This window comes from Pygoscelis adeliae, unplaced genomic scaffold (genome assembly GCF_000699105.1).
Source record: "Pygoscelis adeliae isolate BGI_AS28 unplaced genomic scaffold, ASM69910v1 Scaffold4, whole genome shotgun sequence".
Classification (NCBI taxonomy): Eukaryota; Metazoa; Chordata; class Aves; order Sphenisciformes; family Spheniscidae; genus Pygoscelis; species Pygoscelis adeliae.
The window spans coordinates 6,161,103-6,178,529 of NW_008824986.1; the positions used below are offsets into that span (position 1 = coordinate 6,161,103).

The following is a 17,427-nucleotide window of genomic DNA, read 5'->3' on the forward strand; positions in this document are numbered from 1 at the left end:
AGGCGGCCAAGAAGGCCAATGGCATCCTGGCCTGTATCAGAAATAGTGTGGCCAGCAGGACTAGGGAAGCGATTGTCCCCCTGTACTTGGCACTGGTGAGGCCGCACCTCGAATACTGTGTTCAGTTTTGGGCCCTTCACTACAGGAAAGACATTGAGGTGCTGGAGCATGTCCAGAGAAGGGCAACGAAGGTGGTGAAGGGTCTGGAGAACAAGTCCTATGAGGAGTGGCTGAGGGAACTGGGGTTGTTTAGCCTGGAGAAAAGGAGGCTGAGGGGAGACCTCATTACTGTCTACAACTACCTGAAAGGAGGCTGTAGCGAGGTGGGTGTTAGCCTCTTCTCCCAAGTAACAAGCGATAGGACAAGAGGAAATGGCCTCAAGGTGCGCCAGGGGAGGTTTAGATCGGATATTAGGAAAAAATTCTTCACCGAAAGGATTGTCAAGCATTGGAACAGGCTGCCCAGGGAAGTGGTGGAGTTGCCACCCCTAGAGGTATTTAAAAGATGTGCAGACGTGGTACTTAGGGACATGGTTTAGTGGTGGACTTGGCAGTGTTAGGTTAATGGTTGGACTTGATGATCTTAAAGGTCTTTTCCAACCTAAACAATTCTGTGATTCTATGTTTCTGTAAATGCTTCTCCACTAATCATAAAAGATGGAAAATGCACAACCTGAATAGTCAAACTGGAAGAACACAAAAGACTATCTGTTGCACATGCACTTCTAAATACCACATGCAAACCCAGTCTTGCAACATTCAAGAGCATTTAGCCTCCAGCTTCAACTCCCACCTGACAGGAAGGGAATCCTATATAGGACTATAGAAAACTTTGTTCTACAAAGGATTTGCGGGTAATCTGGGAGTAATGCCAGTCTGTTCTGGAATGAAAGTTCAGGGTTAATTTAGTTCATTCAGAAATCAGATTTTATATTTTTTTCCCAACAAAATCTTCTGTTTATTTGGAAAAGGTGGGATAAAATGAAACCAACTCAAAACTCCTTTACACTTCAGTACTGCACAACCAAAGGAAGGGAACTGATAACAATATATCCCTTCCCAACCTGGACTTCTACTACACACCTCTGGAGACCTGGTATTCCATTTATTTGAAAAACAAAAGCTTGATATCTAAATAATTTTTGTTACACATTTATTTATGTTAGTAAATTGCCATAAAACTAGCAATCTGTGTTCAGGCTAAAGGACAGAATTGAGACAGCAAAGATGTTCCTGATACAGTGAGCCACTTAGAAAACAGCAATATTTGAAATTGTTTGGACAGAAGCAGCAGACTCTTAGCCAGACTTCATGAGCAAAAAATCACTAAATTTGTCAAAGTGACTAAACCTCACATTTCCATCTTTTTCTCTTTTGTTTTATATGCTTTGCATGTCAGACAAATTATCAGGAAAATACTCCTTGTGTGACATTTCATTGCTTAATGCTTTACTGGTGCAGTAAAACAAGACAACTGCAGAAATTATAGGAAAATAAATTTGTAATTTCTTCCTCATTTAGCCGTTTTTGAAGCTCGTGTATAGGAAAGTCATTAATGTTATGTCCTCCTATCGATGTTCCAAGCCTTTCAAGGGATAACTAATGTTTTTTCTATACTCCTCCATGTGGCCAGTTAAATTAGACACATTATTTCTGTGCTGTTAGAGAACACTGATCAATAGACACTTGGAAAGCCCTCTAAAACTAAGTGGAAACACTTCCTCAGTGTCAAAGGGTTCTAGTTTGGGTTTGTACATTGTAAACATTGTTAAATTTAACAGAGTAGTAAGTGTGTGTCTGTGGCATTTTAATACTAGCATCAAAATCTCTGAACGTTAATTTCTCTTTAAAAGTACCGTATGACATTTGGTATGCATTGACCATCATCATGGTGGTTTCATGAAGGGAGACACTACTACCTCTCCATCAGTGCTAGGCATTTTTAACTAGCTTTTCTCATTGGGAATTACTCCACTGCCTAAACCCCTTAGACCCCTGCTTGCAGAGCCTGCAGGTTTCAGCACAGCTCAACTTCACTGAGAACTGCGCAGGTTTTTATTCATCTTTTTTCCCTTGGAAATTGGGCTGCTTACTGCCTTTTCACATCAATAGTAGCATCGTGAGATTATGATTAGGTAGTGTAGTACATCAAAATCTTTTTCTCCTATCCATTTGTTTTTAATTGTGAAAAATTAGATGCATTTCCAAGCCTTCCTTTTTGAAATGTATAGCTGGTAAGCTATGCAGTGAAACCTGACTGCCACATGCTATTCATAGAAAGGAAGTGAGCAGACTCATGTATTTCTTTCTTTTCGGCTATGAATACTGCATTATAACATTATTTCAAACACTAATAAACCCATTAGTTTATATCAGTAAATAGTATACGTATTATTTTTCCACAGAGTCATGCTGCTCTTATTTAAAAATTAATTCAATGCCTCAGACAAACACATTAGCAAGTTTCTTGAACAGCATTTCATAATTTCTTAAGCAATTATTTTCACATTTTCCAGTCTCACATCTTTTCTTGAAAGCCAAACCTGTTCCAAATCAAACATTTTGTTTGCGCAAACAAAATTCCTCACACGCATTACTTGAAAAGAGCTGTTAATAAAATCGTGGCTATGCTAGAGCAATGTATAAATGGTCCTGCCCTTAGCCCTACCGCATAAATGCGAACAAGATATCCGATTGCCCAATAATTTAGTAATTTAATTTTTTTTTCTGTGGAAAGACAAAACCTGACAACTGTGCCCCCAAATTTCTAAAGGGGACCCACGTGGGGCTTTGCAAACTTCAAATTAAAACATTTACTATACTATTCAGCCAGATCTTCAGTTATTTCAGTGGATAATACTGTTTTTCATTACTGTTCTTCCTGTGCCATTAAATATTCAACACCTTCCTGAGCACTTAGCGAACCTTTACACAAAACATGCTCAAACCCTCAGCCCCTAAGAGGAGCACACTTTTGTCCTGGCCTGCAGCAGAAGCGCAAGGGCTGTCGGCGGGTGGCCCAGCTCTCCAGATGGCGAGAGGCCGGGGACCTGCTGGCGGGCACAGGCCCCGGACAGCAGCTGGGTGTTTGGACATTGGGGACAACGGTGGGGCCGCTGAGCAATGCCTCCGCAGTCCTAAAAGAAGGCTGGAAGGATTCCTGTATTTTAGAAGGGAAGGGTTAGGTCTGAGTAAATATACTTTATAGCATTTAAATGTTTACCAACATACATTCACCAGATGTGCAGAATGCAGTCATGTACTGAAACACAGTGAGCAACTGCCTGCAAATCACTAATGTGAAAAGTTATTAATCTTTGGCCACAAGTCACTTGCGGATGAGCTGCTAACGATAGATACCAAGCAGTACTCTGCTCTCCTTTCTGCTTTTTGGAAAGATCCCTCACCCCCACTCCAGCCTGGCCAGGAGAGTGCTTACAAGTAAACACGGGTAGGGAAACACGGCATCTGCTTCCCCAGTGCCAATCAGGGAGCCAGACCAGCCGAGTGCCACAGCACCAGGCTCACAGCAGCGACCGCACGCAACGAGGCAATGTTCGTGTCTCTGGTCTGGCGCAGTTCTGCTGCACCCAGCGCTACCCAGCACGCGGTGTGGGGGTCTCGGGGACAGACAGACTGCAGACTGGGTGCAGTGATGTGAATCTACTCCTCATGTGCTCGGGGAGGGGGGGGTGGATGCCACGATCGAAGCTGCAAGCCTTGTGCCTGTACTAGGACAGCCTTTACTCTGCAGAGCCTGCTCTCAGCTCCTCTGCCAAGAAGGTTTTCTTCCTTTCACCCCAAGAAGATTTGCTGTGCTCTTGGACTTCAAAGAAACTTTGCTAAAATAAAATGAAAGGCCTGAAAATGGAACTTTTATTCCATTCACAATAAGTGAAAAATCTCTATTAGCCATGTTTTCCCCCAAAATTCTTCACTATTTGCACGCAACAAATTTACATATCAAACAATTATATTCACTCTTCAAGACAGGATTAAGAAGAATAAATTCTAAGTATTATGTACTATAAAAAAAGGAAAAAAGCTAAATAAAACTTGAGAACTGTCATGCAAAAAGCAGGCAGCAAACACTAAGCTGTAAAGGACTCTGAGTTAAAGCCTCAGGAATATCTCTGCAGTATCACTGAACTGTCAGAAGCAGAGTTGTTGAATAAATGGAATATGATTGAGAAGATTTACTGTTTCGATGTATGCATTGAGCCAACCAATAATTCTTTCCATAAATCTCCGGACAAATTACTTTAAGAAAACACAATAATTAAATATGCAACAAGGCTGAAACAACCAAAAATGCAACACACTCCTACGCTGAAACGAGAGCAGTTCTCCTCCATAGTTTGTTCTCCTCCTCACCAGCTCAGAAAATGCCAAGTGCCATCACAGCCCATGGCCATCACAGTGCCGCAGGTCACCACGCTGCCGGCTGGCCCAGCTGGTGCCGAGGCAGAGCAGAGAGCTGCCCACACAGCCGAGCACCTTCTGACCCACAGCCCAACCCCAAGCTCCGGCGAAAGCCCCAGGTGATCCCACACACAACACGCACCACAGAAAGGTTAACAAAATCCTACAACCACTGTCAAGCGTGAACGCTCCTGAAAAGCAAGGGAGGGCACGGGGGGCCCAAGTGGAAAGGTCCAATTGAGGCATTTTAGGTTTAATGTCACCTGTACTATTCTCTCCTTCACTGTCCTCAAAACTTGCTGGCTTCCTCTAGCACAAGCAGGGAAGTACTGCTCAGCAGGACCGTGCCTCCACACCGGACAGCGGTACTGCAGTCCCACACCTCCCGCTTGCTGCGGCCCGGTCTGCCCACGCATGCCAGGCTGAGGGCAGGAACGGGTGCCAGGGAGGGTTTGGGACAGGCCTCTGCCCCGGTGCAGGGTGCAGGCCTCTCCATGAGGCGGTCCATAGCTGTTCTTCCTCATCCGGGCTCTCCTGATGCGTCTGCACTTCCACAGAGCTGAGGCCAGGCAGCTGGGGAGCTGCGTCCCACGCCCGTGGCCTGTACGGTTAATTTTAAACGACCTCAACTCTCGGGAAATTCTGAACTGAAACACCGATACCAGCGAAGGCAAGGCTCGGTGCCACACAAGTGCGGGTGAGTCATGCGCCTCGAAGGTACCTGCGCCCAAGTAACCAACAACCACAGCATGTCTGGCATTATATGATAGCTATAGTTTAATTAAAAAAAAAAGTTTGTTTTAGCCTCACTTTTCCAACAGCAATTAGAATTAAAAAAGACTTCTTTTTTAATTTTTAAAAGCTTCGAAATTGTTGATTTCCTCTTGTGTTCGGATACTGTAGTCTATAATTTAATTTCAAATATTTCAGCTGATTTTTAGACATATGGGTTTCTACAAAAACAGGTTATAATTATTCTTTACAAATAATCTCACATTTTTTCTAAACATGTAGTCTGTTGCATGACTGCAGTATGAAATTCTGAATATAAAATCCACAGCCCATAGAAAATGCAATTCCACATAAATTGTAAATCCATAGCTAATACAAACAGTATAATGATTCTACGTATAAAGAAGCTGCTATATCACCAGTTTCCTCAGTACTAGCACATTTGTAAATTGACCCAAGACTGCATTATTGGGCTACTGATCTGTGAAATTTCTCACTGTTTTGTAATTATTCCTCCTCTTCCCATTATACACAAGTGTCAGAAAACAGGTAGAAGATAAGCCATGAAATTCCTCACAGCAAGAAGAACTCTATAGACGTCTTATAGATTTGTTTCAAAAATGCATAGGAAAAAAAAGACGAATCAAAAACGGAGGAAGGTACTGCTGTGGCAACGCCTTTCAGATCCCATTTCCCATCCAGAAGAGACTGGAAGCGATTACCTGACAGCCGACTTAGTTCCCTAAGAAATTAAGTGGGAGATTTCATTTCAGGTGGTTGTAAATACATGTCTATGTCACAGAATGACAATACTTATACAACCATTTTTTTCATGATTTTGTCAGAAGCAGTAGGATTAACTTCTACATTCACCAGCTCACTTCATGAACTCATTTTTTTCAATTAAAAAAAGATAAAAGCTAATGAAGAGGTCAAACTTTGTGATGCAGGTTTCAAACAGCTCCCAACCGTGTATTTCATCAAGAACCCTCAAAAACCAGGAAGCTGCAATGGAAAGAGATTCTGTACTACGATGAACAAGACGAAGAAGGAGGTTGCTGGAAAACGTGCAGAAGCAGGGAAGTCTTGCCGGGTACTCCCACCAAGTGCGGTAACAAACCGAATCACTGAAAGACACTGCCACCACGAGGCTTCATCTGGCTTTGCATCACTTGTATTTCCGTACAGAGTTTAAATCCTCATTTTCCCATTTCACTTTTTCTACCACATACAACTCACCAGAAGGCACTTCTGCGCATGGCTATAGATTTGCTTCTGACATTTTAGGGGCGTTTACAGGGAAGACTAGCATATTTTTCAAATGGTTTTATTCCTTTTATTCTCACCTAGGAAGTAGAATTAGCAGAAAGTAAATATTAAGTAAGTATCCGAGTACCAAGCACCAAAATTGTGTGCTCCACAGCATCTCTCAGAGGCTTGCCGTGCAGACGTTTGCCTCACATTTCATGGGACGGCAAGGCCCAGGCATCCTCTCACAGCCCACCAGCGTTACACACGTTCCTATGTGCCTGAGTACCAAGAAAAAAATCCTGAAGAACTCGAATAATAAGATTTGTTTAAAAAGTTGTTACTTATTTTAAAATGTTTATAGTAACTAATTTCTAAAAAACCCCCACAAAACAGGCAGGCAGAAGGAAACATTTGATTAGAAATCATGTGTGGAGGCTGGTTATGACAAAATAACTTGTAAGCTTTTCATATGTGCTTCTTAGAAAGGAGTCTGTGGACATTTCTTTGTTCCAGAAGATAGTTCCCTGGATGAAACTCATAGGAGTTAATTTCAGGAGGGAGCCTACACAGCCACGTGACAATCCCTTGGATCCTCCTGTGGCATGACCTTCCCTTGCAAAACAGCCCTGTCCCCATACATCCCTCCAGGTACAGCATCTCTGCCAGACACTGCTTCTGCCACCTTCTCACCTCGCCGCGCACTGCGGGAACCCAGTGCTGTATAATAAACACTACTTCGTGTAAGTATTGCTTTTAGGAAATCTGAAATAAGCCCAGGCCTTCTGAAGGACCGGGGCAGGAGCACCCAGGAAGCCCCAACAGGATGAGTTCTCTGGAGCTGAACGCAGGAAGGAGCGTCCTGGTCCTGTAACCTCTTACACCACCACCATTAGTGAGGAGGGCTGTCAAGTCCCACAGACCACCCCTACCACAGCGGTGCTAACAGAGGAAAATTAAGAGCTGTGAGGCTGTAATCATACCAACACACAGACGTGTATTCAGTACCAGGGAGATGTCATTTTATTATGATGCTATGGCTTAAGACCAGAAATGAAGTCCTACTTCTCTAGCTTGGCATATTTTTCAAAGGTATCTTTATAAAAACAAAGATATCTTTATAAAAACTCAAGTACATAATAAAATTCCATGGAAAGGAACGGAGGGAAAAAAAGAGAAGGTGGAAACAGGCTCATGTAATTAGCAGAAGAAAATTCAAACCAAGAATACAGTAAAGGATAAGCTTGGCAAGAAAACATACTCCAAAATCTCCCACTCGGCAGAGGGCCCCACTGATATACAGCTACAAATGTAAGACTGTTATCAACATCCCAGCTGCACCAGAACTCCTTCTCTTAGCCTTCCCAGAACCCTGAAAGCTGCACTTGCCTCAACTGGGGCCATGGAGAAGGACATGCTTGGTGCGTATTTAAGCGTGCATTCACAACCACAGCATGGTGGTACAGCAGCCTCCTCCCAAAAAGGTCCAGAGCGTGCAGGGGCTGCGGGGCCAGGCAGCCCCAGCAATGCAGTCTGGTGCTTCAGCTCCACCTCCTGGGGAAAATCTGCCTTTCTGCAAAAACTGAAAATTCCTTAAAATTGTTAATGGAGAAATGGGCTGAGAACTAATCAGGCATGTGAATTCCCCCAATATTCAATTCAATTATGTCTCTCTTCCTAAATCATCTTTTTTATTTAACAAAACTCTAAACTGCCACAGCTAATAAGCTCAGAAGAATCAGTGTACACCATTCATTTCTGGGAACAGGCCGATATTTTCTAAGACCCATTAATAACTATGACAGGATTTATGTACAAGATAAATTCAATTCAATTTCCTTTTTCAATTAATGGCCAATTATTCGAACTCAGCTCAACCAAAAATATTACTCAAATATCATTAATCTAACAAAAATTAACTTTACTATTCTCTCAGTAATGAGAGATACAATTTTAAGGTAAAATAACACACTTGAATAAAATGTTGTCCGTCTGTATTTTTAGGACCACTGCTCACCACTGGAGCCCTCCCAGTCATGCTAGCTCGGGTTATTATCATTAAGGATAATGACTTGAGCAAAGTTCTCTTCTAGATCCTACTGTAAGCCACCCAGTGCTTTATCTAGCTTAGTTTAAGAGCCATTTTACATCTAAAAAACTACTGGTACAGAGTGCATGGAGTCAAGTAAAAACAATCGGGGGGGGGGGGGGGCAGACACATTTACACAGCCACGTGACAATCCCTTGGATCCTCCTGTGGCATGACCTTCCCTTGCAAAACAGCCCTGTCCCCATACATCCCTCCAGGTACAGCATCTCTGCCAGACACTGCTTCTGCCACCTTCTCACCTCGCCGCGCACTGCGGGAACCCAGTGCTGTATAATAAACACTACTTCGTGTAAGTATTGCTTTTAGGAAATCTGAAATAAGCCCAGGCCTTCTGAAGGACCGGGGCAGGAGCACCCAGGAAGCCCCAACAGGATGAGTTCTCTGGAGCTGAACGCAGGAAGGAGCGTCCTGGTCCTGTAACCTCTTACACCACCACCATTAGTGAGGAGGGCTGTCAAGTCCCACAGACCACCCCTACCACAGCGGTGCTAACAGAGGAAAATTAAGAGCTGTGAGGCTGTAATCATACCAACACACAGACGTGTATTCAGTACCAGGGAGATGTCATTTTATTATGATGCTATGGCTTAAGACCAGAAATGAAGTCCTACTTCTCTAGCTTGGCATATTTTTCAAAGGTATCTTTATAAAAACAAAGATATCTTTATAAAAACTCAAGTACATAATAAAATTCCATGGAAAGGAACGGAGGGAAAAAAGGAGAAGGTGGAAACAGGCTCATGTAATTAGCAGAAGAAAATTCAAACCAAGAATACAGTAAAGGATAAGCTTGGCAAGAAAACATACTCCAAAATCTCCTGCTCGGCAGAGGGCCCCACTGATATACAGCTACAAATTTAAGACTGTTATCAACATCCCAGCTGCACCAGAACTCCTTCTCTTAGCCTTCCCAGAACCCTGAAAGCTGCACTTGCCTCAACTGGGGCCATGGAGAAGGACATGCTTGGTGCGTATTTAAGCGTGCATTCACAACCACAGCATGGTGGTACAGCAGCCTCCTCCAAAAAAGGTCCAGAGCACACAGGGGCTGCAGGGCCAGGCAGCCCCAGCAATGCAGTCTGGTGCTTCAGCTCCACCTCCTGGGGAAAATCTGCCTTTCTGCAAAAACTGAAAATTCCTTAAAATTGTTAATGGAGAAATGGGCTGAGAACTAATCAGGCATGTGAATTCCCCCAATATTCAATTCAATTATGTCTCTCTTCCTAAATCATCTTTTTTATTTAACAAAACTCTAAACTGCCACAGCTAATAAGCTCAGAAGAATCAGTGTACACCATTCATTTCTGGGAACAGGCCGATATTTTCTAAGACCCATTAATAACTATGACAGGATTTATGTACAAGATAAATTCAATTCAATTTCCTTTTTCAATTAATGGCCAATTATTCGAACTCAGCTCAACCAAAAATATTACTCAAATATCATTAATCTAACAAAAATTAACTTTACTATTCTCTCAGTAATGAGAGATACAATTTTAAGGTAAAATAACACACTTGAATAAAATGTTGTCCGTCTGTATTTTTAGGACCACTGCTCACCACTGGAGCCCTCCCAGTCATGCTAGCTCGGGTTATTATCATTAAGGATAATGACTTGAGCAAAGTTCTCTTCTAGATCCTACTGTAAGCCACCCAGTGCTTTATCTAGCTTAGTTTAAGAGCCATTTTACATCTAAAAAACTACTGGTACAGAGTGCATGGAGTCAAGTAAAAACAATCGGGGGGGGGGGGGGTGGGGGGGGGGAAGCAGAACTATTTTCTACACATTATGGCAATGCATGTACTTATTTACCTAGTCCAAGATAAAATGTCTGTGTTACTGCAGAATTTGAGCATTTTGCCTTTTTTTATAGTGTTTATCCTCACTTCATCTTTATTGTTCCCACCTGACCGGTGTAACCCACCCCCCACATCGAGCCAGCACTGGGCGCTGTGCAGCCCCAGACCACCGTTGCACCTCTGCAGCTGCCTGTTCCTGCCCTGCTCCCAGGATAGCGATGCACTGCGTCGGTGGAGGGCGACAGGAGCTGGGTTAGATGGGAATACCCCTGAATGTGAGTGCACAGGGTGGGGGCGGACAGAGACAGGCAGCCCAAGGAACATGCAGTTCCCCTACACAACACCAAGGATTTGTGCCCCATTAAAGAGGTGGTGCAATGGCAGCCCCCGAGTGTTTTCTAGAGACCCTGCTCATCAGGAGACCCACGCTTGCTCCCGACAGACCAACACCTTTGTTATCTTCAGCAAGGCAAGCATCTCAGCCTCCGTAACCCAACCACAGATTTGGCAAGGGGTGGGGGAATAAAGCCTATCAGAAAAATGGACTATTATCTGCTGTATTCTCCATTAATAATCTATCTTTGTCCATGTCCTGGGTGGTTATTTAAGGGAAGTTTCATTTCAGTAATTCTCTCACAATACTTGAACTTTGGAAGAAGGCAGCCATGTGAGCGCAGCATCCTCTCTCCTTTCAATTTATTTGTATTAGCAGTGCAAAATAATCTTTGTGGTTTATGGCATCGGTGTTGTTTAAATGCATCTTCCTAATGTCAGAAACACTAGTTTCGAAAAGTATCTTTCTTTTTGTTTTTTAATTTGAAAAAAAATCCACTATGTAATGAACTAATTACAATGCAATACATCCTTACTAGGAGGAACAAGCTGAAACTTCAGCACATCAGATGTATAGCCCAACAGCATTTCTTTCATTGCAAAGTTATTTATCGGGCTGAGCAAGCAGACAAGCAATTGAGGATTCTGTGTATTTTTTAAAAATAAATCTATATTGAGAAGTAAAGCAACTGCCCTACTGTGCAGATGCTTCTGCAAATCAGCTAAGAGCTGTAACAGCCATGCAACTCGTAACATGCTCCTTAAAAACTTGAGGCATGAGCTGGTGACAAGCTTGCTCTCAGAGGTCTGGTTTGCCAGGAGTCCTCAGGATTTGACTTACTGCAATAAAGATTCTCTCTCAACCTACTGAAACCACACGTTCAACACAGCAAGTATGTTTTAAGCCACACAGGGGTTTCTTCTGCCTTCTTTTAACAATGAAGGAAAAAAAAAAAGCATTTGCTAAGCAATATAAAACCTTAATTGAATATCCCAGAAATCAATAAACACAGGGCACCAAACAAAACTAGCTTTGATCTAATTACAATAAAAAAAAAATCACTGATTATACTGACATGTTTTCATATAAAAATAATTATGGATTTGATGAAAACATCAATTTATTTCTTGCTGCTATTCAGCTTCAGTGTGAATGCTCTTATTCCAGAATAAAAGTACCTTATTCACAATGAACTTAGGTTACTTGAAAAGGATCAACAGGTAAAAGTTCATCAAATCCAACTATTTTTGAGTAAATCTTCACACAGAAAAGCATCAAGATTTATAATTTACTCCTTACATGAAATATACCAAGTACAGTAAAATTAACAGAGAATGTAAGTGCTAGGACATTGGGAAAAATCAATACAACCGCAAAGACCTGCTTTGTTAAAAGTAAAATCCATTGGGTATACTCACAAATAAATAAAACAATTGTACTGAATTTTTCAGCTTCTCAAACTTTTACCTATTTCAGTCTTCTTATATGTGTCTTCTCTCTTCACTAATTATACATTCTCTAATAGAAACTAAGATCCACCTTCTAGATTACATTTTATATTACCAAAAAAAAGTATCATGGTTTTAAACAGAGATTTACAGGAGGCTGAATTTTAAAAAGCATTGTCAAGCTATTTGAGTATCTGAAAATTTCTGGCTAGCATGTGAGTCAGTTTGTCCACAGTAGTTTGCTATCAGTATTTCCAATCATAACTGGAAGAGCATCAGAGCTGCCTGTTTAGTTAATCTGAAACTTCTGGGAAGCCATCGTTACGCTTGCAAAGGTTGTCACCCATAAACCTCATTCATAACTGTTGGGAGCTCTTAACTCTGACACTGTCATCTTCCCAGAGCTGATAAGCATTAGCTCTAATGTAGCAGCTTTCTGCCAAGAGATTAATCTTCAGATCACTTTTAAATTTTATAAAACTGTGCATCTCTCAAGTGTGATATGACCTGCTTCATCCATGTGCATGTGCGCGCTGCCCCGCACTCCCCGTGAAACCTCTGCTGCAAATGCTCACAACGCTTACCTTAACGATAGCCTTAGGTCAAGAGTCTCTGCCAAAATCTGACTCTCCCTCTCAACCCTTCCCTTAGGGACTGCAAGGTGACCACCCCACCGGGATCAGAGACCTGCCACGAGCTGTCAGAGGGCCAGCGGCATCTAACACATTCCCCCAGGCTGTAAACTCGCTGCTCATCCTATGGGCTGGGTTTGTATTTTGTGTGTGTCATTTAATAAGTTTTGAGTGGAAAAAATTCCCACACAGCTTCATCCTATCACCTATGGCAATGTAAAACCAACCAACCGAACCACAGTTTTCTCCCTAGTCACAACACCTCCCCCTCTCTCCCCACAAATCCCAAACCTAAAACCAGTCTGTTTTATACCAGATTTGGCATACACGACCATAAATGACAAATGCGTGGTATCAAACTTTATCTGTGTCTGGGATGATGCAAAATGAACCATTTTGATCCTTAATACATAGCGAATTATTAGAGCTTTTAAAACCAAATCACTCCACGAGAGACACCTCGTTATCACATTGTTCTTTTATTTCACAACACGCATGTAAAACACGCATCCTAGGTTGCCTTGAACTGGAAGAGAGAGGCTGCATGCTGAAGGGACAGGCTGCTGAAAACACTTTCTCAGATCTCACTGTCAGTCCTAACGCAGCCAAGCTGAGTAACTATGGGCAGCAAAATCTGATTTAGCTTTGCAGGAGCCAAGCCAAGGAGAGCCTTACAGAAGAAGTGATGCCAAAACTGCTAGAAAAGGGGATATGAAAGCAGCAGGGGTAAAGGTTAGCCAAACTGCAACTACTTGGGCTTCTCCATCTCTAAAGAAAATAGCATTATACAACATGTGTGATAAATGTTTATATTTCAAAGACAGAGAGGTAATAATATAATAATTACAAGGCTACCATCTGCTGCCAATTCCGTGCCTTAGAAGGGATGGAAAAAAGCCCATAGAAGTTAAAGAACTTTGCAATCAAACAGAACTAATGAGGAAACAGGGAGATGCGTAGCATCGTGCGAGCCAAACCACACTGGAGATAAGACTAAAACTTTACCCTAAATGGACACACCACAGTGGTGAAACCCCTGTTCAGATAGTTATCCAATGCATAAGTTATATGCACAGCAAGACTGAACAGAGGAGCTGAAGAACTGCCAGTTCAAATCACATGTGTAAAAAATCATCTATATGAATCTTTGATTCACGACAGTAGTGTCAGGAACGATGTATGAGGACTGTCAGCATTAAGTGCCAAAAAGTAGACTATAAGAAGTCAGAAAGTTTAAGAAGCTCAATATGAAGGTGTATCCTCTCTCCTTTCTAGGTTTTCTAGCTTTGGTTCCAAACCACTACTACTAAAAGTCTAACAATGAAAGTATAAAATATTCCTCTAGCACACAGCATTTTCTCCTGATGATAGTAATATAAAGCGTAATTAAATAATCGCTCATCTTTTGGTTTTTTCCCTTTTCCACACTGAACTGATTCAGCTCTAAAAAGTTCTTAAGGGTTGGAAAGAATGACAGACAGAAAAAAGCCTGAAACATCATTCTGTGAGTCACCTCCATCTTTGCATTATGCTTTTAAAAATTCTGACGCAAGAACTGGATGCCAGAACAGCCATACTGCCTTCACTATGTCTGTATACAGGCACAAAGTCACCATCTTTCTTACACTCCTTCTCCACTAGCTACGCTTTCAAAGATCGCTTTCCTTCTTGAGCTACGGCACTGCAACGAGAGCTTGTTTCTAGTCTGTCCAACATAACCTCTAAATCCTTTCCAGAACTGCTCCTTCCCAGACAGGGAGTCCCCTCTCTACTGGAGACACCTTACCAACACACACTGGTACTATGCTCATCATTATTTCCCAATAACTTAGTTATTTTTTGATTCTATCAGCAGTGCTTTTACACTCACTTCCAGGTTACTAATGCAGATGAGCCTACATCTAAAAAGATCTGAGGGCTCCTATGGAAGACACCCTCCCTCCTGTGACTGTCTCCGTTTGAGACTGGTGGAGCCATTTCCTAGCCACTCAACACCGCTTTACTGGTACAGGCAGCGTTATTTACAAACAGCCTGTCACGTGGGACTACGTTAAACACCTTTACAAACGTGTTTTATATCTTTACAGTTACTAGCTCAACAGGGAGTAATTTAATCAAATAATAAAAACACATGTTTGGTTAGACTATTTTCCATGGAAAATAATATTCGTACAAGCAGTCTTTTTATTTTCCCCCTGTATTGACTGAATATGTTGACAGAATTTCTTTTTCCAGGAAGGCCTAGCTTTCATGAATACAGGATGAGAAGAAAGAGATATGCAAAGTAATATTTATGACAGGAAAGGGAGAATCACAAAGGTGGTTGGGGAATACTGCAAGAAAACATAACGCCTAGAAAATAACGCTAGTATGTGAAACAAGAAACCACATTATTTCTTGAATTAGGAACTTGCAGAGCCCCTCTGATAGCTCTTCTCACCGTATCAGGAGGTCCACCAAAGCCCTGTGGCGGGACCCCTGCGGGGTCTTCATTAGTGAGCAGGTTTATCCGGATGCAGCTCTGAGCTATAAGAGACTCTAAAAGATGCAGTTCTGCCCTACCGCCCTTCAGCTGCTAGGGCTTCCTGAATGTCTTCAGCATACAATTTTAACACTGCTGATGCGAGATTTGTCCCACTAAGGCTCAGTAAAGCTGATAATCTTGTTTTTCTCCTCTTTGATGAGAAAGAGAAAAAAATCCTGATTATCTCTCCTCCAGTTCCACGTTACCTGGGCTCCCAGCTAGAGTCATTAAAAAATTAATAAATAAAAGCCTTTCCAGGTTCTTATTCCCCTAGGTTATATGCGTGCTGGGGGTTTGGTTTTTCCTTGTTTGAACTGCATGTCCCAGCTACTGCCTTCGGCTGCCGGGCAGCACCAGCTCACACACAGGGAGCAGAGCCCCAGGAGGCACTGGGAAGCCTGGCAAAAGGGCTCCTCAGAGCAGCCGACTGCCACCAAGCAGTACCCAGGGGGAAAAGGAAGCTGCTGTCCTGGAGAGAAGGGAAACATCACTGATTCATCTCTGACGGACTGTTCTTTCTTGTACAATCTAGCAGTAATCACCTAAATAAACAGCAGACCTGTTCGCACATTGTACAGTCACGGCAATAACCATGTGATCACTTCTGCTCTGCATAAAAGGCGTCTCTGCACACATGCTTTTACATTTACCTAAACATCACTTGCATACTAGTGGAAACTTGTGCTCTGGCTCTTCTCACGATCCCACAAGTGAGCGAGCCTGTGAATCAGCTCTAGAGATTCGTAGCACAAGTCTTGAATTGCTTGCCAAGCCCTGTCGCCAGCTAATCGCGCTGCAGAGCTGGCACCACCTCAGACTGTCAGACAGTAACACGTTTTCTTGAACGGAAGGTAATTCTGATCCACCAAGAAGGTTAATTGTTAGAGGGGAAAAAGCCTTAGACAGTAATTTTTAACAAAAGACTTTCCGTGCATTCTGATATTCTACTCATTTTTAAATGGATGCACTTTTGCAATATCAGCATTTACATGTCCTACAAAGTAAACACTCTTAGTAAAGATGTAATTCTCATCATGATGGAAACAGCTCACACCGCCACACCAATCAAAAAACCCCCAAAGAGTTTAACAGAAGAAATTCACCATCTGTTGATCTAAACTTGTGAAAGAAAGAAATTTACCGTGAAATGTTCCTGTGATTTATAGTTCTCATCCAGGTAAACTCGAGCTCTGTTGTAGTCTTTCATCGCATCACTTGATAACAATTCTCTAAAAGAGAAAAAAGAGATTGAAAATATAAAGGGAAATGCAAAGATACTATATTGCTTTAGCATCGTCCTCTGTACTGTAATGTCCCCAGTATCACCCGAGGGAACTAAAGGCCTTCAATCTCATTTTGGTGCGAACTTCAGGGATGAAAGCTTCCTGTGGTATAGCCACCTGCCTGCAAGCTTTGGCGTTGACCGCATCAGCTACACTTTCAACATGAGTCATGAAATTCTTAAGTGCCATTTGGACACAGCTGTGAAGGACTCAAGGTTCTGAAGACCACAAAATTCCATAAAATTGGGTGATTCGTGCTAAAGGCTCCATGGTCTCAACTTTAGAGCTTAACTTTCCTGGACCCCGTTAGTGTGCCGGCAGGCGTAGTCAGTTCATCACAGGGTGAAAACAGGTTTTTGCTTCGATGGAGACCGGGGTCTCTAAAAGCAGCAGTTTGAGGAGTCTGTCATTTGCGAGTTGTAAACGGTGCTGCTTGAGGTGCTCTTGCAGGCAGCTTTTAAGAAACTGGGTGCGTCTGAAGGTGGTAAAGGAGAATGAAGGTCACAATCCTTTGGTGTTTGGATGAATTTTGGTACAGCAAAACGAGGCCCCAGCACGGCTGTCTTCTCAAAGCCAGACACACTTCTGCCGTGCCCTGTGACCCAGCGGGCCATCTGCTCCGCGCTGGTCACGGTTCCTCACGCTGTGACCGAGCTCCACCTTCCCCACACGCTGGTGGGGACCGAGCAGGGCGACAGGACGACCCTGCTGCACAAGCCAGGGGCAGGCCCGGCCCACCCGACCCGCGCAACGATGCCCGTGTCAACGCTCGCTGTTCCAGAGGAGCCGCTCGCTGCAGAGCGCGTCCTTGGCTGGCCACGCACGACCCCGGCCGGGCAGCCGGAGGAGGGGAGCCGCCGCCGCGCAGCCCGCGCTCACCGGCGCCGGCAG

The 17,427-nt window shown here is 43.0% G+C and overlaps 1 protein-coding gene across 1 annotated transcript in view; it reads right to left on the reverse strand.

Annotated features, from left to right (window-relative positions):
- INPP5A (inositol polyphosphate-5-phosphatase, 40kDa) overlaps positions 1-17,427 on the reverse strand; it is a 206,103-nt gene that overhangs the window by 170,761 nt on the left and 17,915 nt on the right. Inside the window, exon 4 of the mRNA XM_009326002.1 lies at positions 16,395-16,482. Within this exon, the coding sequence (XP_009324277.1) occupies positions 16,395-16,482 (88 nt within the window). The remainder of the gene's footprint in view (positions 1-16,394; positions 16,483-17,427) is intronic.